The 27,930-nt window shown below is 41.6% G+C and overlaps 1 protein-coding gene across 2 annotated transcripts; it reads left to right on the top strand.

Moving 5' to 3' along the window:
* Positions 1-4: 4 nt before the first annotated feature.
* On the top strand, positions 5-26,598 carry LOC131221675 (histone-lysine N-methyltransferase ATXR3). 2 transcript variants are annotated; one of them, XM_058216977.1, is made up of 21 exons: positions 5-223; positions 366-3,021; positions 3,168-3,224; positions 3,526-4,803; positions 5,259-5,653; positions 5,740-6,309; positions 6,420-6,520; positions 7,004-7,859; positions 7,948-8,151; positions 8,267-8,338; positions 10,818-10,928; positions 11,020-11,120; positions 13,242-13,341; positions 13,432-13,527; positions 14,600-14,767; positions 14,873-14,998; positions 15,143-15,196; positions 24,377-24,624; positions 24,719-24,827; positions 25,355-25,681; positions 26,178-26,315. In XM_058216977.1, exons 2-20 carry the CDS (start codon positions 501-503, stop codon positions 25,670-25,672), a joined length of 7,485 nt encoding a protein of 2,494 aa, XP_058072960.1. In that variant the 5' UTR covers positions 5-223; positions 366-500; the 3' UTR covers positions 25,673-25,681; positions 26,178-26,315. The 2 variants fall into 2 exon arrangements, with proteins under 2 accessions (XP_058072960.1, XP_058072959.1); XM_058216976.1 differs by having other exon boundaries at positions 6-223; positions 25,355-25,657; positions 26,178-26,598.
* Positions 26,599-27,930: the final 1,332 nt, after the last annotated feature.

Raw genomic sequence — 27,930 nt, 5'->3', positions numbered from 1 at the left:
CTTCGTTTCGTTTCGCATAGCGAGAGAGAGAGAGAGGGAGAAAAAAGGAAGAAAAAACAGATAACAGAGAGACAGAGAGAGAGGGAGAGAGGTTCGTCTTCAAAAACCTTCCCACGGACGTATCCCGATCCGTACATACGATCGTATACGACCGTATACCATCTCATCCAGACCTTGTACATCTCCATATCCGATCTGGTACTTCAGCTCCTAGGTTCTCTCGGTGAGCCTTCTTTTTTTCCTCGATTTTTTGGTTTTGTTTTCGAACCCTAGGGTTTCGATTTCGAAAACCCTCGATCCAAAGCCCTGCATTGCTTTTGCTTGGATTTTCTTACGTTTCGATTCGAAAATCTTTTGTTTTTCAGGGAATTAGGGTTTTGGATTTCGGCGTGCTTTGGATTGGTCCAGTTTGATAGAAGCATGAGCATCCACAGCCCTGGTAGAGGTGGATTTCGTTAGGGTTTTGGTTTTCTTGAGAAGATAGGTTCTTTGGAATTTCCATGGGCGATGGTGGGGTCGCCTGCGTGCCTTCACAGCATGTCGTTGAGCGGTTTCCGGAGGCGTTCTGTGCTGGCAGCGGAAGCAATGGAAATGGTTTTAGCTCGAAGACGGTGCAGCTTGCAGATTCCAATTGTTCATCTTCACAACAGCAGCAGCAGCAGAGGAAGAGTGAGAAGAACATGGAAGTAGAGAAAGAAGAATTCGGTTTGGAGAAGGGGCAGAACGGAGATTTCAAGAAGGTTGATTCGGGAGAAGGGGAGAAATTGCAGAAAGGGGAATTGGAGAAGGAGGGAGCCGGGTTGGAGAAGCGGCGGAAGGGGGAATTCAAGAAAGGAGATTTGGTTTCTGAGAAAGGGCGGAAAGGGAAAGGTGAGAAATTGCGGAAAGGGGAAGTAGAGAAGGGGGAGACTGTTCTGGAGAATTCACGGAAAGGGGAGATAGAGAAAGGAGAATTTGTCCCGGAGAGATGGCAGAAAGTGGGGGAAGTGGAGAGAGAAGAATACAGTTGGGAAAAGGTGCGGAGAGGAGAATTTAAGAAGGGTGATTCATGTTTGGAGAAATTGCGAAAAGGGGAAGTGGAGAAGGGGGAGGTTTTTCCTGGGAAATGGAGGAAATTGGAGGTGGAGAAGGGGGAGATAATATCGGATGAATGGCAGAAAGGGGAGATAGAGAAAGGGGAGTTTGTTCCAGAGAAATGGCGGAAGGAGGAGTTGGAGAAGGGGGAGTTTGTTCCAGACAAATGGCGGAAGGGGGAAGTGGAGAAGGGTGAGATTGTTTCAGAGAGACGACGGAAGGGGGAGGTGACGAAGGAAGAGTTTGGTTCTGGGAGAGGGCGAAGATGGGAAGTAGAGAAGGGGGAGTTTGTTCCAGAGAAGGGGCGGAATCGTGACAGGGAGACACCTCCATCTGTGAAATTCACAGATGAGGATTTTTCTCAGAGGAATGAATCTAGTAGAAGTGGCAGTGAGCGGAGGAAGAGATCTTCAAGGTGGGAAACCACCCATGAGAGGGACTCAAAGGGCAGTTCAAGGATGACAGATGACGAATCAGGACTTTATAAGAGTGAGTACGGTGATGAGAAGAATCGCGGTAAGGATTACACATCGGGAACTTGGCTGAAACGGCATGGCATGGAATCAGAGAGCAGCAGCCGCAGATATCCTGCTGATTGCACTGACTATTTGGGGTCAAAGAGTAGGAGGATATCCGATGACACCAATCATTCTAGCTACTCAGATAAGTTGCATTTGCGCAGTTCAGTGGAAAGCTCCTATAGAAATTCTTCTCTGTCATCAAGGGTCTCTTCCTCGAGCAGGTACACTTCTAGGCATTATGATTCGTCGTCATCTTCTAGAGGAGGTCATGATCGGCATGGACGGAGCCCGGGCTATTCAGAGCGGTCCCCACACAACCGGGCCAGGTACTATGATCATAGGGATCGAAGTCCAGCTCACCCAAGTGATCGGCATGGACGAAGCCCAGGTTACTCAGAGCGTTCTCCATCCAACCGGGCCCGACACTATGATCATAGGGATCGAAGCCCGGTTCACGTGGGTTATTCGGAGCGGTCTCCACACATAAGGTCCCGGCACCACGATCACAAGGATCGCAGCCCAGTTCATTCAGAGCGATCTCCACGTGACCGGCCCCGGCACCGTGATCACAGGGATCGAACTCCTCTGTACTTGGAGCGCTCCCCGCATGATCGTGGGCGGTCCAGTGATACTCGGGAAACAAACCGGAAGACTGGAGGAAATGAGAAGCACAACAGTCGGTATGGAACCCAAGGGCAAGAAGATAGGCTCGGGCGGAGGGATTCAAGTGGCAGAGATTCTCACAGACATTCCACGAGTAAACAGTTGAATAATAGTACTAGTCTGGCTAACAGCAGCAGTTGTCAGGACAAAAGTGTTGATGATCAGTCTCACAAGGAAAAAGAGTCTCAGAATCAGACTGTAGTTTGCAATGAGGTTCCTTCTCAGGTTAGCGAAGCTCCTGAAGAGTTCCAATCGATGGAAGAGGATATGGATATATGTGACACACCGCCGCATGTCCCAGCTGTGGCTGATTCAACCTTGGGAAAATGGTTTTATCTTGATCATTTTGGCATAGAACAAGGACCATCAAAACTGCGTGACCTTAGGAGGCTTGTGGAAGAAGGTCTTCTTCAGTCGGATCATTTAATAAAGCATTCTGAGAGTGACCGGTGGGTAACTGTTGAAAATGCTGCTTCTCCTTTGGTGCCTGTTAACTTACCATCAATTGTTTCAGATTCTGAGACTCAGCTGGTAAATCCTCCTGAGGCTCCTGGGAATTTATTGGTGGATACTGGAGATATCGGACAAACAGCTAATCAGCCTAGCCAGGAGTCATCTATTTTGTCCTTGCAGCCATTAGGGCACCTGGATGAAAGTTTGGTTGCTTCAGAGTCTTTGGAAGATCTCCACATTGATGAGAGGGTGGGAGCTTTATTAACGGGTTATACTGTTATTCCTGGAAGGGAACTTGAGACACTTGGAGGTACTTTCTTATTATATTTTTAACGAACTGTTGTTTTTTTGCTTTTCTGATACCCTGTTTGTTTCTTTCCTCTTCTTCAATATCAGTTGAGTGTTTGACTAAATTCCTTGAATTTTTTTTTTTTTTCTGCAAATATATCCTTGCAGAAGCTTTGCAAACGATGTTTGAGCATGCAGAATGGGAGAAATGGGGCAGCTCAGAAGGTATGGTACTTGATCAGGTTATGATTTCCTTTTATCTGTAATGACCCAGGTCATTTACGAGGTACATTACATGCTGTTTTTTGGAGGATATCTATGTTCTATGTCATGTTGACATTCCATTTTAAAAAAATTATCTCATAGGAGCAGTTGGTGTGAATTGATGCACCTTGTATCCTGTTGACGAAGATTACTGTGTCCGGATAATATATTTATGAAACAAATTTATACACTGTTCCCTCTCTCTCTCCTCTTCTCTTCTCTTCTCTTTTGATGATGGGTATCCTATTGCATGGTTGCTCAGGCTTCTCAAGATCTCGACCTCGCTCCGGTGAGTCGTTTGGACATCCCAGAGATGAGGAATTTGGCAGAGGCATTGAAAGCATGCACAAAGAAACTGTTGAGACAAGATTTGTTGCGCCACCTGAGAAGGAGTACCCCTTTCTCAACACTGACTCTAGCGATTGGTCTTCCAGCCTGTGGTCCTGCAAGGGTGGCGACTGGAAGAGGAGCGATGAAGCAACTCAAGACAGATCTTTTAGAAGAAAACTTGTACTCAATGAAGGATACCCACTTTGTCAGATGCCAAAGTCTGGACATGAGGACCCACGCTGGCATAGAAAAGATGAACTATACCATCCTTCACGCAGTAGAAGGCTTGATCTACCACCTTGGGCTTTTACTCTGAGTGAAGAAAAGAATGATATAAATGGGGACCCAAACAAAAACATTGTTGCCAACAGATCAAGTCAACTTAAGCCACCATTGCCATTGGCAAGAGGACTGAAAGGAATTATGCTTCCAGTGATCAGGATTAATGCATGTGTGGTCAAGGACCATGGTTCTTTTGTCTCTGACACACGTTCAAAAGTTAGAGGTAGTGAGCGGCATACCTCGAGGCCTGTCCGGCCTGTCTCTGCAAGTAGTGATAGTAAGGGTTCTTTCATGGATGGGGTTGCCCGATCCAAGGCTTATGAACGCGATTTACAATTACAAGCCTTGCTCAAGCACACTGGTGCGAATGCTCCAAAAGACCGTGTTTGCACAGCAGATGAATTACAATTGCATTTGGGTGATTGGTACTATCTAGACGGTGCTGGCCATGAACACGGCCCCTCATCATTCTCAGAGCTGCAGTCTTTAGTCACTCAAGGTATCATTCAGAAGCATACCAGTGTCTTCAGGAAATTTGATAAAGTTTGGGTTCCAATTACTACCGCTGTAAATGGTTCTGAATCTATACTTAACCAAGAAGGCAAAGTGGTGCCAACAGCCGATTCTTCTGCTGCCTCTTCTCTCCCACAGCCACAGGTTGACCATGGTTTGGTGGAGGCTTCAAGTTCATTTCACAACTTGCATCCCCAATTCATTGGCTATATGCGTGGCAAGCTGCATGAACTAGTCATGAAATCTTACAGGAGTCGAGAGTTTTCCGTAGCTATCAATGAGGTCTTGGATCCGTGGATGAGTGCAAAGCAGCCAAAGAAGGAAACAGACAAGCATTTCCCATTCAATTCAGCGATCACAAAAAGTTCAAGTGGTCTTGATCATGATTTGTTGGTGCACAGGTTTCGGAAATCAGGTACCAAATCCTCCATCCACACCCCCCCGACACGATTCCTTGAGAGTTAATTCTTCACTTTTTTACTTCATCAAACCTCATGTTTTTACTTTAGCATGTTTAGTATGGTTATCCAATAGAGTAGGATTTCGAATCGGGCTGTCCCCACACGTGCCAATGTGGCATGTGTGTGATATCTTAGTCAGGCTTGTTTGTTGAATGTGAACCCACTGCTGGCCAATCTTTTTAACTGTTAACTTTTTTTTAACATGTGGCCCAAGATATGATTGACTGGCCTTTTTTGTGCCATGATACCTACTTGGCGTGGCCACCCTAATGAACAGTCCGGATCTCGCACAAACATCCCTCATTTGCATTGGGACTTCCTCTTCTATTCATTTGTATGTTTGGGCTTTGAGAGTTTGACATCTGTTCTCACCTGACATGCCTTTTGTCATGTTTTTCCCTATATTCAGAGGATGATTTATCTGGGATTTATAAAGATCACACGCGTTCTGGGAAAAGAGCTCGGTTGCTGGCTGATGAAAGTGAAGATGATGATGAAATGGAAGAGGATTTACTGACAGGTCAAAATGACAGTTCCTTTGAGGATTTATGCAGTGAAATTTCTTTTGGTCAAGAAATTACTCCAACTCCTCAAACTGAGACGGAAAGCTGGGGACTGCTGAATGGTCGTATATTGGCTCGGGTTTTCCATTATTTGAGAATGGACTTGAAATCCCTTGCAACTTCTGCTGCTACTTGCAAGTGCTGGAACACAGCAGTCAAGTTTTACAGGGATATCTCCCAACATGTAGACTTGTCATCTGTTGGCCCCAACTGCACCGACTCCATGTTCCAGAACATAATGGTGGGTTTTGCTTTTGGTTGTCAATTCCATCTGACATTGTTTTCTCAGTTATATTGATCTGTATATATCTTCATTTGATCTTGCAGAGTGGTTATGACAAATTGAAGATAACATCCATTGTGTTAATGGGCTGTACTAATGTCAGCGCTGGGGCACTTGAAGAAGTTCTCCTATCATTCCCTTCCATATGTTCTGTAGATGTCAGAGGTTGCAGCCAATTTAGAGAGTTGAGGCATTCTTTTAAGAATGTGAAGTGGATAAGTAGCCATGGTTCACGCTACTCCAAGATGTCTGAAGAATCATATTCCAAGATGAGGAGTCTTAAACAGATAACCGAGAAAAGCTACTCGAATTACAAAGCTTTCAGAGGCTCGAGTAGTCATTTGGATGATTCTAGTGAGGTGATGGATTCATTTGATTATTATTCCAGTTTGGATAGGAGGGATTCAGCAAACCATGCATTCCGGCAGAGTTGTTACAAACGAACAAAACTGCTTAATGCAAGAAAGACTTCATCTGTTTTGTCAAGGGACGCCCACATGAGACGGTGGCTACGTAGGAAGTCCGAGAATGGATATAAGATGATGGAAGAATTTCTTGCCCTTAGTCTGAAGGACATCATGAAGGAGAATACCTGCCAATTCTTTATTCCAAAGGTACTCTTACCTTAATTTGTCCACTCCACTGTTGCAGGGAGACCGACTTCTGTTTGTGTTGAACTTTTTTGTTTTCTAACCATATGTTCACATCAACTTTATCTCATCAGGTTGCAGAAATTGAAGAGAGGATGAGGAATGGTTATTACATTGGTCATGGCTTGAGCTCTGTCAAGGAGGATATCAGTCGAATGTGCCGGGATGCAATAAAGTGAGCTTTCTTCCTAGCACTATTGGCTTCTAAACTTAAGCGATTATAAAGTGTGTCTGTTGTTAAGTAACCTATGTCACATGGATTTCCAAACTGCAGAACTGTAACTGTAACGTTGGAAGGTACCCTTGAGGTTCTTGTATAGAATTTTTCGTACTGCCTTGTTGATGGGGTATTTCCTTCTTTTAGAGGGACTGCTTTCAGTCTGTGAAATCAAGGTGTTTGTCTTGATTTCCTGAAAGTAGTCTATGCATATTGCCCATGAAATTTATGTATCGGAATATGTTGCTATTTGTGCCAGTGGACCCCAAATAGTTGGGGATTGAGCTTAGATGGTGGTTTCGATCTTTCATTAGAAAAAAAATGATGGTTAGGATAATCTAGTTATTTGTCCTAGTATTAGGTCCTTTATATAATGCTTTCATGTTTTTGTTTCTCATTTCATGCTTCAAAAACATAAGTATATTGATTGCATCAATGCAGAGCTAAAACTCGGGGAGGTTCTGGGGATATGAATCGTATTATCATGTTATTCATCCAGCTGGCAACGAGTTTAGAGGAGAATTCTATTAAGTCATGTCGTGAGAGAGATGAAATGATAAAGATGTTAAAAGATAGTTCAGTTGCAGGTTCAACACCTTCCAAGTATAAAAAGAAACACAATAAAATTATAAATGATAGGAGAGGCATGCTTAGGAGCAATGGCACATCCTATGTAAATGGTGGGTTTGATTATGGAGATTATGATGCTTCCGATCGGGAAATTAGAAGGCGCTTGTCCAAATTGAATAAAAGGGCTTTGGATTCGGAAAGTGAAACTTCAGATGACCCTGATCTTTCTGAAGAAGATGGTCGGGTTGAGGCTGAGAATAGCGATTCAGAGACGGAAACTGATCCGGACATCCATTCAGAAGCCGGAGCTGGAGATTTAAGAGGAGATGGACTTCCTTTTGTTGCAGATGAGGCCTTGGACTCAGAAGAGCGTGAATGGGGTGCTCGCATGACAAAAGCAAGCCTTGTTCCTCCAGTTACTCGTAAGTATGAAGTTATCGACCGCTATCTTATTATAGCAGATGAGGAGGAAGTACAGCGAAAGATGCGGGTTGCTTTACCTGATGATTATGCTGAAAAGCTGAGGGCACAGAAAAATGGCATGGAAGAGTCAGATATGGAGATTCCTGAAGTAAAAGATTACAAACCTAGAAAGAAGCTTGGTGAAGAGGTCCTCGAACAAGAAGTCTATGGTATAGATCCTTATACTCATAATCTTCTGCTCGACTCCATGCCTGGAGAAGAACCGGAATGGCCACTCCTAGAGAAGCATTTATTCATTGAAGAGGTAATTGTGCTTAATGAAATTTCCATGATGTTTAGTGTCCTTATTATTTTATGTTTGCATATGATTCTTAGAGAAATGTTTATTTCAGGTGCTTTTGCGTGCTTTGAATAAGCAAGTCAGGCAGTTCACTGGCACTGGCAACACCCCCATGGTGCATCCTTTGCGGCCTGTCCTTGAAGAAATCCAGAAGATTGCTGAGGAAGGTAGCGATACACGCATTTTGAAAATGTGCCAAGGAATTTTGAAGGCCATGCAGAGTCGTCCTGACGACAATTATGTTGCTTATAGAAAGGTATGTGTGCAATTCACTTATCATTGATGGGCCACTTTCAGGTGCCATTCTTGTTTTCATATAGCCTTCATTCACTGTTTTCTTTCTTTCAACTCATCTGTATATGTGGGTTCAGGGTCTTGGAGTGGTTTGCAACAAAGAGGAAGGCTTCGGTGAGGAGGATTTTGTTGTGGAGTTCTTGGGAGAGGTACAATACATAATTTCTGTTGAATGGAGTTATCTACGAGGCATGAAAAAATATCTTTTCCATTCAATCTTTTGGAAATAAAAATTTCCTTGGATTTTTAACTTGGTTGTGTAATGTGGTTCTCCTCCATGCTGCATAAATATATTATTTCCTAATACATATATAAGCATTTAGCGGCAGTTTCATTTACATTCCCATATAGTAAATGGATACTTCAAATTTTTTTTTTTTTATATATTTTTTTTTACAGTTAAAAATTCCCTCCGGAATCTGTGCATGAGATAATTGGACGGGCATTCTTGTGATATGTTTCATATTGGCATACATTTCCTTTTTTTTTTTTCCCTTCATGAGCATGTATGTAAATGTTTATAGATTTCATAGACCTGTGTCATATATATATATATATATATATATATATATATATATATATATATGGACGGGCATTCTTGTGATATGTTTCATATTGGCATACATTTCCTTTTCTTTTTTTTTTTTTTTCCTTCATGAGCATGTATGTAAATGTTTATAGATTTCATAGACCTGGGTCATATATATATATATATATATATACACATTTCCTTTTTTTTTTTTTTTCCTTCATGAGCATGTATGTCAATGTTTATAGATTTCATAGACCTGGGTCATATATATATATATATATATATATATATATATATGACCCAGGTCTATGAAATCTATAAACATTTACATACATGCTCATGAAGGAAAAAAAAGAAAGAAAAGGAAATGTATGCCAATATGAAACATATCACAAGAATGCCCGTCCAATTATCTCATGCACAGATTCCGGAGGGAATTTTTAACTGTCCAAGAATGGAAGAAAATTGTTATTGTATCACAAATTGTAATAAGGGTTGAATCGTATCGAATCACAAATCGTATCGTAAATTGTAAGTTTTTTTTTTTTCCTTAAAAAATTGAAAAAAATCTGCAAAATATAAATAAATCAGAAAAAAAAATTAAAAACTCATCAATCATCCATTTCCCATCAATGTGCACCAAGTAATACCACTATATCATGATGGTGTAAGGATTCTTGTCTTTCCTTTATTTTTTGTCGTTCCAGAAATTATCTTAAAAATATACAAGAATCTTTAATAATTTATGTTCTTTTTACCTTGATTGAGCGTAGAATCATATTGGAAAAGCGGCATTTGATTATGTAGACCAGCAAAAAAAGATGGAATATCTATGGAAAAAATTCCAATTAAGTCATGCACATGGTATTAAAAAATGGTTACATTGGGCTGTTGGGGTTGTTAATTGGGCTGTTTTGTGTATAAGGGATTGGAAGCCCTAAGGGCTGTTTTGTTGTTTTGGGCTTCAGCGCCCTCTGGGCTTGCTACCTGGGTGTGGTTTTCAGTTGTTTGTTGTTTTAATTGGGCTGTTTGTGTACAAGGGATTGGAAGCTCTAAGGGCTGTTAGTTGTTTTTCTTGTCTTTGTTTTCTTTTGTTCCCTTTTTCCTTTTTGGTCTCTTGGCCTTGATAATAAACCATCTTTCAAAAAAAGTCATTCACATGGTATTAAAGAATGGTTACATTATGACCGTAACGGCTGTTATGTAACGGTAATGGGGGTGACCATTATCCAGTACGGGGTTGTAACGTCTATTTGAAAAAAAAATTGGCTTCTAGCGGGCCGATACTGAGCCTATACATATTTTTGTTAAAAAAAACTCGACTGTTACGAGGCTGTAACGGCTGTTACGAGGAGTGTAACAACCGTTATAGGGCAGTAATGGCTGTTATGGTCCGGGTTGTAACGCTGGCTGTTACAGCCACCATTACTGTTATCGAATGCTATATCAATTTGGTGTTTCGACTTTCGACCAATTAAGAAGTAAGAAATCATAACAAAATCATCTTTCAAAAAAAGAAAAAAAAGAAAAAAGAAAAAAAGAAAAAAAAGAGGAGATCATAACAAAATGCAAAATGATTTAACATCAAAGAGAATACCTATCATGTAATCTCTTGTAAAGATTATAATAAAGTAATTGACCTCTTCTAAATGATTCTTAAAGCCCCCAGCAATTTAAAAACATAAAATGAAAGCCAAGTAAATCTTAAATTAGAAAAGAATGGGCATAATTGGAATTGAAAATCGGGATCCGAATCGTAAATCATAGGATTCAAATAATAAAATCATAGGATTCATCTAAATAGGGATTTAGGGTGGGGATTCAAATCATTTTGTTTAAAATTTGACTCAAATTGTAAATTGTAAATAGTAGGATTTTGACAACACCGACACACACACACACACACACACACACACGTATGTATGGATGTATGTATAGATATGCATTTTGTTTTATCTGTTTCAACTTTTGTACCTTTTGCCTTAGCTTGAGGTCCACAAAGTATCTAAGCCTTGGCTTGGCTTGAGCTGGAAATGTAACTTTCTTAAGCATGAGGTTTGACAGTTTGTTTCTTTATGTTTTCCTCATGGATGTAGGTATATCCGGCTTGGAAATGGTTCGAGAAGCAGGATGGTATTAGGTCTTTACAGAAAAACAGCAAAGATCCAGCACCTGAGTTCTACAATATATATCTGGAAAGGCCAAAGGTCTGGTACCTTGTACATGGTCTTATTCGAGGCTTACTATTCATGACTGCTTGTACATGCTTTGCTGAATGAGTTCGTTTTTATTTGGCAGGGTGACCGTGATGGATATGATTTGGTTGTGGTGGATGCTATGCACAAGGCAAACTATGCAAGTCGAATTTGTCACTCTTGTCGACCCAATTGCCAAGCAAAGTAAGCTCTAATATCATTCCAATTTTGCTGTTCCTTTACATCGTTTAAGCATGCATCTATGAGGTATAACATGATTAGCAAGTCTCTCTCTCTCTCTCTCAAAAAAAAAAAAAAAAAGAAAAAAAAAAAAGAAAAAAGAAAAAAAGAAAAAAAGAACAGACACGAGGACTGCAAAAGCTTCTTCATGTTGTTGGAATACATTCAAATCTACAGCATTCTAAAGAGAATGAAAAGAGAAAAAGAAAGGAATGAAGAGAAGAAAGATTTGTGTTTCACCACTCTAAACCTATCATTTACAATCACTTCATCTAAACAAAGTTTTGGTGCATTGTGGGAGGACAATGATATGACACACACACATTCTCTACGCTCCCGTCAAGCTGGAGCATAACTATTACGCATACGCAGTTTGTCTAACGTACAACAAAAAACAGAAGAATTAGATGCCTTTTGGAATATATCTGCGAGCTGAAGATCTAAGCAAATAAATGGAGTGCACAACAACTTGGAGGTGACTTTTTCCCAAACAAAGTGACAATCAACTTCGCTACATTTGTTGCTCTCATGAAAGATAGGGTTGGAGGCCATATGAGTTGCAGCTTGACTATCAGTGTAGAGGAATAAACACCATATCGCCAAATCCCATTGCCAGAAGAAGCAGTTGAAGCCAATCTTACATGCAGCAAGAGCCATTCCAAGGTATTTGTGGCTTTAGCAGATGAGTAACCACTGAAAAAGCAACTAGATTATCTCCCACAAAGGTACCGTAGGCAGTTGTACCTGCAATCATTTGAAGAACCCTCTCAGTCGGCATCATGATAACCACTTCTATTGAGATTGCCTACAATAGGTCTTTTCTAGGAGCAGACTAATTAATGAAGAATCTGATAGACAACATCGAGATGGTGGGAGCATAGAGCACGGATGAACTGGTTGGTGACATTGACAGTAGATGCTATATCCGGACATGTTATAGTCAAGTAGATGATCTTGCCAACCAAGTGATAATGCATATCAGGATCATGGTGAACCTTGGATTGCTCAGCATGGAGGTGATGATTTTCCTCAATTGGAGCATCAGATGGCATAGTACCTAACGTTCTTGCAGCAGTAAGGCGATCCACAACATACTTCTGTTGGAAACTTGGAAAGTATGCCATGCTGAGACCTTACAACTTCCATCCCAAGAAAGTATTTGAAAGGATCTACATCCTTAATGTCAACTATACCAGCCAAGGACTTTATTCTGTCAATCTCTGCACTGCTGCCACCTGAGAGTACTGTATCATTCACATGTACAATCAGAATAGTGGTTGACTCTACAGTTCTTTTCTAAATGTGGTGTCTGAGGTGATCATTAGAAGACCAATATGAGAATTCACAGCGCTTAAAACTGAGCCAAAAAGATTGTTCAGTTCTTTAGTTAAGAATACTTCTAGACGATAAATTTGACAGAAATGAAGGAATGTGCACAATTGAAGGTAATGTCAAAGAAAAAAAATTCTGTTTCTATTGGCTCTAGAAGATGATCCATCAAGTATTTTGATGCCACTAGAGATGGGAATATATGAAGCAATCCTTTCTTTCTCATGAGTCAAATGATCTGATGCTTGGAATCAATGATCTAGGGTGTGGAGAAATGAGACTGGAACTGAGAGGCATGATTTATAGATGCAGGTGTACCTGAGTGCGCATTTTTAGGAATGAATTAAGCTGATGCTTAAAAATCAGTCGCTTGATTTTGGAGATCATTGATGACTAGGTTTCTTAGGTCTGTCATTATGGCGCTGGAAGAAAAACTAGTAGGATCATGCTTCAAGCTGAGCAGGATTTTTAGTGATTACACAGCTTAATGCTTCACAAAAAGTTTATTGAGGTTTCCTGTTATGGGCTGTCCCTGGGCTGATTTAAAAGTACTTGAAGGGAATTGCAATGGTTGGAGATGGGTAGTGTATTGTGCATGTTCAATTCTCTCTCTCTCTCTCTCTCTCTCTCTCTCTCTCTCTCTCTGTGTGTCCTGTTTTTATCATCTTCATGTAACGCCAGTCATATTTCTTTGATACACCAAAATTTTGCCATTCCGTTATTTCTGCACTGATCCATCTTGCTTCATGTGGACAGAGTTACTGCTGTTGATGGCCAGTACCAGATTGGGATTTATACTGTACGGCCCATTCATTATGGTGAAGAGATCACCTTTGATTATAACTCTGTAACGGAGGTGCGTATCTTCTGTATAAGTGCCTTGTCCATGATTAATTGTGGAAGCCAGTTTCTCATGATTGGTATTTTTTTTGTTCTGTTGCTTCAGAGTAAGGAAGAGTACGAAGCATCTGTTTGTTTATGTGGCAGTCAAGTTTGCAGGGGCAGCTATTTGAACCTGACTGGTGAAGGCGCTTTTCAAAAGGTCCAATCACAAATCAATTCTCTTCACTGGTTTCCCTGTTTGTTTTTAATGTGGTTGAAGTTGAAACAATGTACCATGGATGGAGCCTGGCTATGCTACTTGCTGGGTTAGGAATTCACATTCTACTCCCCTGACATGTCCCAATCTGCTGCATTTTTGGTAGAACCAGGCTGTTCATCTGGTGGGCTCCATTGTGTATGTGCCATTGCAGGAAAATCAGGCTGGCTTGGTCATTACATGGGCAAACCTTTATACCATATGTGGGCCATTGTTCAAAAATTTCACTGTTCATTGTTAAGATCCAGAGGCCCAACTGATGACACACTGACCTGACCTTGCACTCACCATACATGCAGAATGAGATCCACCTGATGAATGATCTGGATATTGGATGAGTGCAACAATGTCATGTGTCCACTGAGAGTATTTTTGGCTTGGCGTGGGGGTGGGATTGGGAAGAAAGGGATGATGCTTTGGAGACTTTCCTAGATGGCAGGCATTTTGGGCCTTGTGCAGAGAGGAATAATCATTGTTTCCCTATTCGTAGTGGCTGGTCTCGGAGGTCTTTAGAAGGCTAAATTGGATGCAATGGACTGGGCCTCATATATAAAGGCTCTTGCTGTGTGTCCTATCCTCTCTTACTTTCCTCATGGTCTGCCTTGTAATTTGTCTGTGGTTTTTCTTTGGCCTTTTGCCTCTCTTATGATAAAAATGTTACCTTTCAAAAAAAAAAAAAAAAAAAAAAATCACGTGCAGGAAGAGTTGGATTGGAAATCTTGCTCTTGTGAATAGCCATGGCAGTCTCCTTCAGCAGATGGATGGCTTTAGGATGTTGTACAGCAATTTCCTGCGGTCTTAGTTGGCCTACAATTGGAAGTTGAATATCAAATGCTTGCTTGCACACTATCATGCCATTTTTCGACCTTGTTGCTGCGGATATCTATATTCAATATTTTATCTCATTGGCATCTCATGAGTCATGAGATTCCATAAGCCTGTTGGACCTGATCAGTCGTCCTTCTATGTTGGATTTCACTCTCCATTGTGTTACTTAAACCTAATCATGCATCAGGTGTTGAAGGAGTGCCATGGGATGCTGGATCGGCATCAACTAATGCTAGAGGCTTGTGAAGTGAATTCTGTGTCTGAAGAAGATTACATTGACTTGGGAAGGGCTGGGTTGGGCACTTGTTTGCTTGCTGGTTTGCCCGATTGGCTCATTGCGTACTCAGCCCGCCTGGTATGCTCTCTCTCTCTCTCTTTCTCTCTCTCTCTCGTGTGTGTGATCCTGTTGGTGTATCTGATTTCACATGTTGGTATCTGACATGCTGTAATCTTGTTGAAGGTGCGGTTCATTGATTTTGAAAGAACAAAGCTTCCTGATGAGATTCTAAAGCATAATTTGGAGGAGAAGACCAAATACTTTTCAGAAATTTCCATCGAGGTTGAGAAGAGTGACGCAGAGATTCAGGTGAACAGTGATTAGTGATTACTGCACTTATCTCCTGTCTGTGTTTTCATGCATACATGTGTGTGCTTGTCCGCCTGAGTTGTGTGTGTCCATGTATATATCATGAGCCTGATTCTAAAACTTAATTTCTTTTGCGTGAGACAGGCTGAGGGTGTCTACAATCAAAGGCTCCAAAATTTGGCTCTAACACTGGACAAGGTGATTGACTTTCTTTAATTCAACTGTGTTGCCTTTTTCTTCTCCTTGATAGGATCATAAAACAAGTTCATGGGAGCTTCTTTGGTTGATTAAGGATAATGTTGCAGACAACAGTGGGAAATTAGCAAGGCTTTGGTTATTGCATACATTATAACTACAAAACAATGCCATCTTGCGTCAAATAGTTGTCCATTCCTTTATTTTGTTGCGAGATGTACAGAACTGAATCTAACTGCATATTGAAGTACAGTTATGAATTTAAAACTGACCCTCTCTTACTGCTTGAGAAGGATTTCAATAAGTCCTTTTATGTTCATAGAAAAGAAGGAAACAAGAAACGGTTATTATGGGAAACTCACTTGTAAGAGCAACTCGGTCCCGATAGACTCAATTGTATCAGCTTGTTGATTCGCTCGACTTGATGTGACTCTTGATGACTTGGGCTAAGTTACTTACCTGTTCAAGATATCTCTTAATATTGAAGAGGCCACAAGGAGTTCCAAACTCATGACCTCTCCTGAGGATGGGGAGGGGTCTATATAACATTAGAAACCATTTATCTTAGCTATTTTATATATTTTTATTCTAGCACAACTATTTCAAATATATACTCCAAATGTTTTTAATTTAATAAGTATGAAATTGGTTTTAATTTAATAATTATGAATTATTGAGTCTAGTTAAGACTCTGCCACATCTTTGAGTCGATCCAACTTGGGTGGATATCGAGAAGTGGCAGATTTATTATTGTGGTGGTTCAGTTGTTTGGAATCCTTCTTGCCGTAGGAATATGATGGACGGCGAGATTGTTGAGTTCGCCGAGTTACTTAATCGCTTGAAGAGCCTAGTTCCCTTATTTCGAGAAGAAGACTCTCCGTGATTGTGCATGCTAATTCTCAGTTCGCTTGCTTTTCATTTTGATTTGCGAGTCGCCTCGCATCTCTTAGTCCTCCTCTCTGTTTCATTATTGGTTTTATAAAGCTCCCCCCTCATGTGGCAGTTTTCGTTTGGATAGTGGGAAGAAAGAAAGTTCTCGCTATTGACAATCTTCAAAGGATCCTTAGTCCTCCCTAATATCTGCTTGAGGTGTATGGAGAATGAGGAGTTGACCGAACATCTTTTCATTCATTGCCTTTTTGTATGGAAAGTTTGGGAGCAGTTTCCGATTTTTTTTTTTTTTCAATACCAATTGGTTGATGCTGAAGTCAGTGGATGGCTTTTTGTGGGTTTGGCATGGGGGTGGGGTAGGGAAATTTGGGAAAGCAACATGGAGATTCATTGTCATGGCTTTATTATGGTCTTTTTAGGGGATGAGGAGTGGTTGCTTTCAGAATGAGTGCTCTTCAGTGGAAGAGATTGTTAGGAGGGTTGACGGCCTTGTTTGGGGTTGGGCTGTTTATGTCTTTTTTTTGAAAGGCAATCATTTATTTATTTCACAAAGCTATTTAAAAATATTACAGAGCAAACCAACAAAGAGCAAACTGGAAAAGAAATATTAGAACCTACATCATTTATAGAGATTGCCCACCATTGAACTAGATGCCTAGCCTTGGAGAAACAGAGTCTGGACTCATCAGATTCCTGAAGCAACGGTTGTTTTTTCCTCCCAAAGAGATGAAATTCCTGCCAATAATGCCAGCCTCTAAATGGGTCTCCCTTTTTTGCCTACTCCCCTCCCCTTGCCAAGCTAGGAGGAAATGCTCCATGGAGCTTGGAATCAAAAGTGAATAGCATGTAGCACAATGTTTACCCCTTCGAAGTGTGAGGCGTAAGCTACTAGTGTGTAGTGTTACATGCTACTTCTAGATTTTTAATCAAGGTTGCGCTTGGTTGCACCAATTTCATGATATTCTACACCAAATTAGACTGGCTAATATTAAAATTTAACAAAATTTCATGATATTTAGTGCAACCAAATGTAGCCTAAAATAATAAGAAAGGGCAACGATTAAGTATAAAGGTAAAGAAAGAGCAACGAAATTGATTAATACTGTTACTTTTATTATTTTTTTACTAAAGCATTGAAAAGATTAACTAATTTTTATTGAAAATAAAAAAATGTAACAAATCATTGAAAACATTAATTGATTTTAATGTTGCAAACTTGCAACGAAAAAATAACTTGTAATGTGAGTTATGTAGTGTGTAGCATGGTATGTGGTGTGTAGCATATGGAAATTATCATGTAGCGTAGGCCTCACACAACTTAAGCTCCGTTCATGAGCTACATAGCATTAAGGCTAAGCCACACTATGTAGTGTAAGCTACATGTTACATAGTGTAACTATTTTAAACACTGCCCACGATACATCGAAAAAGAAATTGTCCCATAAGTCTTTTGCATAAGGACAGAGAAGAAGGAGATGCTCCACATATTCCTCAACTTTCTTACACATGATGCACACATTTGCGAGAGGCAAATTCCTTTGACGTAGATTGTCCGCTGTTAGGACTTTTTTGTTTCCTACTACCTACACTTGGACCACATATTTGGGAGGAGCCCCATAGTGCCAAACGTGAGTGGTGTGGTGTGGCAAGGATTCTGAATAGGAGCCACCGAATAGCTTGTATAGATATTTTGTGGAGCATTAGGTGGATTTCTCCTTGAAGCATATCATCATATCATTCATCCCCGCCTTGGGCTTTGCAGAACGGACTAACTTAAAGAGGTTAGTGAGGTCATCAACTTCTTTGTCCAAGAGTTTCCTACAACATGGCGTCGCCCATATTGTCTCATTTCCTATACTTGAGAAGCATTGTGCGACCATGGTTTCTGATGAAGGGGGAGGTTCGCACCAACTGTGGAAAGATGTCTTGTAACGGTTTGTCACCTAGCTAGATGTTCTTCCAAAAGTGGATCCTTTTGCCACCAACCCAATGAGAAAGCCACCCCTCACAAAAAAAAAAAAAAAAAAAAAAGAAAAAAAAAAAGAAATCTTTTTAAAAGAGCCACTGATTTTCATAGATTTGAGGCTCTATAAAGTGAGGAATCCCATGTCTACCATCCCCCTAGTCGGAGACTATATTTCCTTTCAATAATTTGTTTCCATAAAGAATTGACCTCCGTTCGGAACCTCCATAGCAATTTACTGAGGAGAGCTTCATTTGTCAAATACAAATGTCTTTGGTTGGTCCCTCCTTCATCCCGAGGTTTGCATACATCAACCCATTTCATCAAATGAAATGCGATTGTCCGATGCTCCTTGCCATGAGAAATCCCTTCTAAAATTTTCCAATTTGTCTAATACCAATTTCGGGCGACAGAAGAGAGACAAAATAGTCTGGAAGGTCGCCGCCTTGATTAACGTCAGTCTGCTGTCCATGGAGAGATGCCTATTTTTCCAACTTAAGAGTTTCCTTTCCACTTTTTTGATACTTAATCCCATAGGTGTTTTACTGGCTTTCCTATGCATAGTGGGAGACTGAGATATGATGCGCCATGCATCCGAATACTGAAGCAAGCTTGTTGGATGTCTCTTCTTTTGAAAGGCCACCTTGAGAGTTCGCTTTTAGCAATGTTCTCCTTTAACCCCAAAACTGCTTTGAAGCATGCAATTACTTTCCTCAAATTGCCAACCTCTTCTTCAGATGTGTACAAAAAAGCATTGTATCATCTGTGTATTGAAGATGCGATATTTGGAATTCTGGATTATCTACCTTGAAACCTTCAATTAAACTAGCTGAAACACCCTTTTTCACCATTCTGCCTAGAGCCTCCACTGCAACCACAAATGGTTAGGGCGAAAGTAGGTCACCTTGTCCTAGGCCCCATGATGCCGAGAAGTAGCCTTTTGCAGAGCCGTTTACTAGGGTTGAAAATTTAGCCTATTGTACACATGGAGATTCAATTTCGCCATTTCCTAACCCATGCTAGGTGTGTAAGCATTCATGGGTGATTAGAGGAATGTCCACTTTGTCTTCCTTCCATGAAAGTCCCTTCGGGTTTGAATATCACTTTTGAATGCACCCTTCGGAATCTCGAAGTTGGGATTTTCGCCAAAATTTTGTATGGATCTCTAACAAGACTGATTGGTCTAAAATCTTTGAGGCCTTCGGCATCTCCCTTCTTTGAATGAGAGCAATGAATGTTGCTCCCAATGTTGTAGCTAGGTGGCTTCCTTCTGTGAATTCATTTACGAAATTCATCAAATCTTTTTTCACCTTCTCCCAAATTTTCTAAAAAACGCAATTGGAAACCATCTAGGCCAGGGGTTTTGTCGCTACCTAGCTCTTGTAGTGCTGATTTGAGCTTGTCCTCTGATATTGACCTTTCTAACTCCGCCGCCTCTTCTTGAAAGATCTTGTCGAAATGTAAATTATCAAGGTGCGGTCGACACAATGCTTCTCTGGAGAGGAGATTCTTGTAGCAGTTGACAATGGAGTGCATACTTTAGACTTGTCTTTGATTCTCTTTTCGTTCACCCATAAGCTATGAATCTTATTAGGCCAAGCACGTGCAATTGCGATTGCATGAAAAAAATTGCAAATTTCTCCCCCTTCTTTTAGCCATGCGGCTTGGGAAGGTTGTTTCCATTTAATTTCTTCCTTTGGTAACTTGGCATTGTATTTGGCTCGGAATATCTCCCTGCTAGTTATCTCCTCTTCCCATAGAGCAGTGGTTTCCTCCTTGATGTCTAGTTCTTGAACCATTTGTAAAAGAGCGTCAAATTCAGCCATCACGGATTCCCAAAAGCTCTTATCTTCCATATCTTGATCTTTTCTTTCAATAGTTTTGGCTTCTGAAACAGCCGGAAACCCACAAGACCTTCAATTTGGAATGATTTCCACCATTCTTTAACTAGCGATGAGTAGCCTTCTACTTCAAGCCATGCTAATTGAAAGTGAAATGGAAGTGATCCCAAATTATCTTCTTCCGAGGATAGGAGGATTTTACAATGATCTAATATCGGGTGCGGAAGACCCCTTTGTTGCTCTAGAGGAAACTTTTTAACCTAATTTGATGATAATAGAAGTCAGTTGAGTTTTGATTTGACTGAATAATTCCGATTGTTTGTCCATATAGTCCACATCCCCATTAAGAGAGCCACCAAACCATTTTTCAAGATCCAAGAAGAGAAATCTCTCATGCTATACGATTAATGCGCTCATCATTAGATTTTTTGAAAAGGGCATCTAGCTACATCAAAATCCCCACCTATGCACCAGGGATGTTGCCGCCTGTCTTGGGACGAGTCCAATATTGACCACAATTGAGACCGATGATCCGGAGTGTTTGGGCCATATATTGAAGTGAAAATCCAGCAGAAACCAGAACCAGAAGGCTTCTGTATCAGTAGCAGCAACACAGAAATCCCCCACCCAGCAGTCCTTGTCCCATATTTTAGTGTTCCAGATTACTTCGTGTTTGGTTTGCACTATTTCGTGGTATTGTAATGCATTATAGCTGTCATTACATTAATACAATGTTTGTTGACACTAGTATTTCAGTGGTCAAATGCAAATGTATACGGAACTGGAATTGGAATTTGTAATAATTACAAATATACAATAAGTTACATGAGAAATTTCCTATCAAACATGAGTTTAAGGGGGCGTTTGGCGCAGGGTATTAGATGGGATTAGGAGGGATAGAATTGCACTGGGTCCCGTGCAATTCCATCCAGCATTTGGAGAGGATGGGATTAGGTGGGATGGAATTGCATTTAGTCCCGTGGAATTGCATTTGGCCCCATGCTGGATTTCCGTGGATTTTGAAATCCACTACACATGTGGGCCCCACATTGATGCATGTGTTTATCCATGCCGTTCATCCACATACACATTTCACACTTGACATTATGGTTATATATGTGTACAAGTGAGTGACATCTATTGTGAATTTGGTCCGCTGATCACAATTCCATAGTCCACCAAACATGATTTTGCTTAATCCAGTGTTTTCCTATAGCAAAAATTTTATCCCAAATGTGGGGTTGGTGGCTACAATACCATGGTATTTCCAGACATGCAATCATTGAGCAATAATAATGTTAATCCCATCTAATACCATTCAATACCATTCAATTCAACGAACCAAACGCCCTAAGTGTATTTTTCCTGTCGAATAACCATGTTGACCAGGGAATAGGGCCTGTACACTGTAATCATTGCACCATTACCAGGGCTATCCAAACACAGGATTTCTCGATCAAAATACCACAACACCATGAGGTAGGTTTTGTAGAATGTAATCGTTGCTGAAATGCAACACAATGCAGTGCAATACCACAAACCAAACACCCCCAAATATTCCCCTAGGTGATCCGACAGCGTTTAGAGAGAGACCCAGTCCCTTGCTTGACCCACCCAAAGGGAGTCAACTATCCTTTGATCTGTCACTTGAAGTTTAGATTCCTGCAAAGCAATAATCTGCCACTTGAACTGTTTTCATAGATCCTAATTTGGATTCTTTTTTGTGGGCACCCCAAGCCATGAACATTCCAACTGAATATTTTCATTGAGACAGTTTTCGGTTCTTCTTTCTTTCTGCATGTTTTGCAGAGGTCTAGCCATTGTAGTTAATGGTTGAGACCAAAATTTCCAATTCTCTCCTACCTTTTGGAGATGTTTGACCATTCTTATCATGGAGTTCCTGGAGTGGCTTCTGACTCCTTTCCTCGATAAACTGAAATAATGCAGCATAGTCTTCTGCTCTGTCCCCAAATGTGACCCTAATAAATCAGCCCACTTGTCCTAAAACCAGTTTTACTAACCTCATGCCTTTACCCATTGATATGTGCTCTTCCTCTGTCTCTGATCTACTTGCTAGAAGTGGAGAGTTGACTATCTGAATTTCCTTCTGGTGCTGTAAGTTTTGCATTCTGAAATCTCAGAGGGTCTTCTACAATTTCCAGCAGGAGAAGGTCGAGATTGTCTTCAAATTGGGCTGGCCGTTTCTCTGTAGCCATCGTTTTCCCTGCCGCATCTGAAATGAGTTGCCCAACATTCTGAGGCATCTGCTTGTCTACATTATCGAGGATCACAATTGCTGTGGCCGAATCAGATGAGGATCCTGCCAATCTCTCTTCAGGAGCCAGTGACGAGAGGAAATGTGGATGAAAATTGTCAATCGTTGGTGAGAGAGAGAGGTCTAAAAGCCCTGATGAATGAGACTCGGAGTCTTGATTTGCACGTGCCACACATATGGACACTTTTAAGTGGTTGGCATGTGAGAGCTCCATCACACGTGAGAGGAATTCTTCGAAAGTCTCCTGAAATACACCTATGTGCCACAACCTCATTTGCTTGATCGGGTCCCTCGCATGTGCGTGAGATAGCATCCGTACAATTGTGGAAATGCTGTCGCTTGATGCTACATGTCAAGACTCTGTGATGGAAATCTCTCTTCGAGCCAGAAGAGAGACAGGTGTTGACGTCAACTTCTTCCGAGGCACTGTCGGTGCCACCTGACTAGACGCCTCTCGCTTTTGAGAGGGTTTTTTCCACCTACCTTCTGAGCGCATTTAAGGTGGGAAGAGAATGCATTTTGGGCTGCGGGAGTATTCTAGCCTTACTCCTTTGATTGCCATTATTTCCGGCAAAAATGACCGTTCTTCTACTTGGAGCCTCGCTTCGTCTTGCTCCTTTCCTTGCTTGGAATCATCTTCATTTGCCTGATAGATTCCGACCCACTGATTTCTTCTTTAATAACCTTAACCTCCATATTGAGTTTCCCAACTTTAAGAGTTATCTTCTCTGGCGACGGCTCTAGTTTCTTTTTCCTAATGGAAATGCGGGAGTATTTCAGCATCTCACATCCTTCTGGGAGTGGGTCGATTTGAAGCTCTTCGCCAGTGCACTTCTGATTTCCTCTAGGATTTCACGAATCGAAAATTCAAACAGTAGCTCCCATATAACCAGTTTTCTCTAGCCGAGCATAGACCTTTTCTCCCATCTGCTTATCTCCCTTGCCATGTTGTCTCTGTAAAGGGTAAACGCCATGATGAGCTTGACGGTGTTTTCGTCTAGGCGGAGAGAAACCCACATCTCTGAGTTGGTGAGATGCTTAATGACTGTATCTTCACTTTCGATGCTGCAATTTTCTGAAACCAATCGCCGACCTCCCTCCAGTGATTCTCCCTGCTTGATCAAGAGGACTAGGCGGTGCTGGAAAGAGCTCCAGGCACTTTCGATTACTGTGGGATGGACATGGACCTCCTTTCTGCCATGCTTCTCTTCACTTCAAACCCAGTGATTCTGTGAGGGATTGGTGGCCTCTTCTGATTGTTTGGAGAGCTTGATTCCGTGGCTAGGGATGTCAGTGGCGACTACATCTCTGTACAATTTTCGATTTACTGGAAGAACTTCTGATTCACTTCTTCCGGTCTGAGACTGGGAGGTCCTCTGAATTATCCTCTTTTGGTTTCTAGATGATCGATGTCCTCTTTTTATTTTTATTTTTATTTTTTTATGTCTCTTCCTCTTTCGCCTACCACCTGCAAGTTCCTCTGATTCACTTCTTCTGGCCTATGTCTAGCTTGATTTATGACCAGCTTCCTGCTCCCGAACATGGCTCTGTTCAGCGCCAAGATTGCCTCTCTCATCATCTCCGGTTTGGTCAAGCGAATTAAGGCAAAGCCCCTTATGACTGCTGATCCTTTCACCTTTGGAATGATGGCTTTACACACTTATCCGAACATCCCAAAGACTGCAGAAGTGGGGCCTCAGACCACTCTGGGAAGTTCGTGATGAAGACTGTTGGCAGTTCCCGCTCACTGGAGTCCAACCTCCTCTTGAGTCTCCGGTCTCTGATTGATTGATGTTGCATGGTTCTTTCCACTTCCTTTTGTCTGTTCCATGGCTGTGAGCTTTGTTTGTTGCATGTCTGCGATCTCCGTCACAGATGCCGGCTTTGCCACAGGCATCAGCTGCAAGCGGCTTATGTCAATTCAGCAAAGGCTGTAAATCTCTTCTTCGAGTCCTAGTGTGCCTTTTCCTTGTCCGGCAGTGCCTTTTCCTTGTATCATCTTCTATCTATTAGAACCATAACTTCTAGTTCTACACTAAGGCCAGCAGTCTGGCAGTGCCTTTTCCTCGTATCATCTTCTGTCTATTAGAACCATAACTTCTAATGCTAGTTGTTGCTTACTGTAACCATGACCATAACATGCTGAGGTTTTTTCCTTGTTACTAAATGTCTAGACTGTTAACCATATTCTGACTCGGGCACTCATTTTGCAGGTAAGGTATGTAATGAGATGTGTATTTGGGGACCCGAAAAAAGCGCCGCCGCCATTAGAGAAGCTCAGTTCTGAAGAATTAGTTTCTCTACTCTGGAAAGGGGAGGGCTCTCTGGTTGAGGAGTTGGTTCAGTGCATGGCTCCTCATATGGAAGCAGACCTGCTCAGCGAATTAAAGGCCAAGATTCAGGCCCACGATCCGTCTGGATCTGAGGATCTTCAAAGAGAGCTCCAGAAGTCTTTATTATGGTGAGTTCCTGGTGCCAAATTGTTAGTCCCTCCCTTCGCTCTTTCTGGAAATCATCGACCGTTCGGATCTCATTTATTGTTGATCTTATTTCAGGTTGAGGGATGAGATTAGAGATCTTCCGTGTACGACCAAGTGCCGGCATGATGCGGCTGCTGATTTGATTCACATGTATGCATATACGAAATGCTTCTTCAAAGTCAGGGTGAGTCCATTCTTCTGCCAAATTTCAAAGAGAAATGCAAGGGTTACCCAAATCCTACTGTCCCTGCAGAAAATGCAGCGCGTTTGTGAGATGTAGTCCATTCCTCAGGCGGGACCTAATGTGTTGTGTCACAAGTATGCAAAGAAAATGGATGGTGGACAAGAGTCAACAAGTTTGCATCTGACTTAAACAAGTGGCACGCCCAATAGGGCAACAAGCTGGGTATTTTGGGCCACAGAACATGCATGGTGAGGCTCACCTGAGGAATGGGCTGGGTCTTGCCCCCGTGGGTGGGTATAGAGTATGATTTGAGATTGTAAGCTCCAGATCAGTCATTGCGGGTCTCATCTGCGGAATACAATGTAAAATTTGACTATTTAAAGCTCTGTTTTTTGTTTCTTTTTTGGGGACTCGGCAATTGGATCGAACTTGACCGAGTCCAAATAAACTCGGATGGGTTGGCAATCCATGGCTTTGGGTGATTCAATATTTGGCTTGCTTTGACTAAGTCACTTCCCTGCCTGCAGAATTACAAGTCTATTACATCTCCGCCTGTGTATATTAGCCCTCTTGACTTGGGTCCCAAGTACGCTGATAAGCTGGGGTCAGGCTTCCAGGAGTATTCCAAGACATATGGAGAAAATTACTGTTTAGGGCAGTTGATTTGTTGGCACAACCAGGCCAACGCGGATCCAGATTGCAACTTATCAAGAGCAAGGAGGGGTTGCGTGTCACTGCCGGATGTTTCTTCCTTCTATGCCAAGTCTCAGAAGCTGTCCTGGAAGCGCGTCTATGGGGCGAGAACTGTTAAATTCATGCTGGCCAGAATGGTATGCATAAGCTGAAATCTGCAGGCTAGTTGTCTGTTCTTTTCTGGTTTTCATTTTGTAGGTGTCTAAGACTGCAACCCCAGGATTGTACATACAACGAAGTGTTTGGTGATCCAGACTATTGATCTGATGTACCCTGCTGAGAATGTTAGATGCTCCAAAATCTTCATAGATTGGATGATCTTAACCCTTTGATCAGTGGTGCCTACAAATGGACTGATAGGTTTGAAAAAAAGAAAAAGAAAATTAAAAAAAGAAGGCCACACTGTTCCACATTGTGTGGAAAATAGGCCAAACATTGAAGGGTTTGGATCGTGTAATCTTTTAAAAGATTACTGGGTGTCTCCACCCATGGTTCTGCCCATCAGATCAGTGCCTTTTGAACTGCTGGCCTCACCTGATGGAATCCTTTGCATCATCAAACTAGACATTTTCTGTAACTCGGGACCCTATAATTTCCTATTCAGTGGCATAACGTCATCTTAGATGCTCACGGGATTGTCAATTGTTCAAACCGCAGGAGAAACAGCCACAGAGACCGTGGGCCAAGGATCGGATATGGACGTTCAAGAGCGCGCCACAGATACTGGGCAGCCCGATGCTGGATGCGGTGATGAATAAATCGGCATTGGACAGGGATATGGTGCATTGGCTGAAGAGCAGGCCGCCAGTTTTCCAAGCCATGTGGGACCGGTGATATGCTGCTGCAGGGGAGAAATTTGAAGCGTGCTTGTTTTGGTATGATTATTTTCGCATTTTAAGTCAACAGCTTCCCCTTTTGGTGTGGGGAGTTGGTAATCATATCGAAACAAATGTGGAGGCTCCCTCCCCTTCCATTCGGGTGTACAGGTTTTTTTTTTCCCTCCCATTTCCCCCCCCCTTTTGTAATTTGTATTCATTATAATTAAGTAGATAATCATTGGTTTTACGGTAGTTTCAAAGATGCCGGTCTTTTTTTTTTTTTTTAATAGCCAATGAGTTATATGATTATGCGACCTGCTTTTTTCAACGATGTACATGGATTTTTCAAATTTGACAAGTGTGGCCAATGGTTTGACAGGACAATCCCAACCTTTCGATTTTTAAAGAGGAACACGGCAACAGTTCACATTCAACCAGAACAGAAGGTCCTGAGATCAGTTGCCTGATTCTTTAGATGGGGAGATTTTTGGGCATGGCCTGCATATGGTGATGGTCTGTGGATTACCAAACCATAGGCACCACTTGTTTAGGCTTGAAAAGCTGCATGTTTAGTGCAAAGATGAGGGCCGCGTCATCATCTTAATAAGTCCCTCACATTTCATTTATCTGTTATAGTCGAGCAGAATCTCTTTTTGGAAGATGCTCTGCTAATGTTCTTACCTCATCCCATATGTGGTTTGTTCTGGTATGGTAGACTGAAACTGAAACATTTGATGTTCTGATCAAGTACCCTTTTGTATGGAAACCGAACTGGCTGTATGGCAATTAGGACCGATGGGTGTTTTGGTCAACTTGGTCGGTCTGGTTTTTAGGACGTGGTCGTTGCATTGGAACAAGTTGATCAAGCACTCTTTAAGACAGTTGTTTTCACCATTTGTGCTCCAGACGGTTTATCGAGTAAACCGGTGTGGCTGAGCCATGTTGAACAATTCACTGCCCGTGTGAAGGCCGGTTTAGAACAATGTTTGTGCATTTTAGCAACTTTGTATTATCTGTAGCCGTTGGGATTATTCCCTTGTGGCCCCATGTAATCCATGTAATGGATGAATGGTCTCGATCATTGGCAGCTGAGGCACAAGTGGCAAGCATTTATGGGAGAGTAGAGAAAGGTGATTGATGCCTGCTTTATTCTGAAATGAAAGATAAACATGCAGCCTTTTATTCTGACATGAAAGATAAACATGTAACCTTCCAGCTCAAACCGCCTGGGTGGGTTCGCTTGGGCTTATGTCTACTCAAATCCAGCCTGTGAACTGGTGCCGGTGTGGGGTAAAACAAAGCAGGCCTGAGGTAGCTCGGCTAGGAGTATGGGAATTTTTTATCCATGCTGACAGGGCTTCATACACATGGGAATATGCTTTGTGATCCATAACCTTGATTTGTGGGCCCTGTAGGATATGAGGATTTCTTGATTGAAGGACAATAAATAATAAACTTGGGTAAATGGCATGCAATCCATTCGCTTGAGAAAACAAATTTGTGTTTACAGCAGATATGCTAACATGGGACGCGGATTAGATACTGACAGGTTAGGTTACTTAAGTGACGTCACCAAGTTCTGTGGGCCCAAC

Source organism: Magnolia sinica, chromosome 12, assembly GCF_029962835.1.
Source record: "Magnolia sinica isolate HGM2019 chromosome 12, MsV1, whole genome shotgun sequence".
Lineage (NCBI taxonomy): Eukaryota > Viridiplantae > Streptophyta > Magnoliopsida > Magnoliales > Magnoliaceae > Magnolia > Magnolia sinica.
Note: the sequence above shows the minus strand (reverse complement) of the source record. Positions and strands in the feature narration are given on the sequence as shown.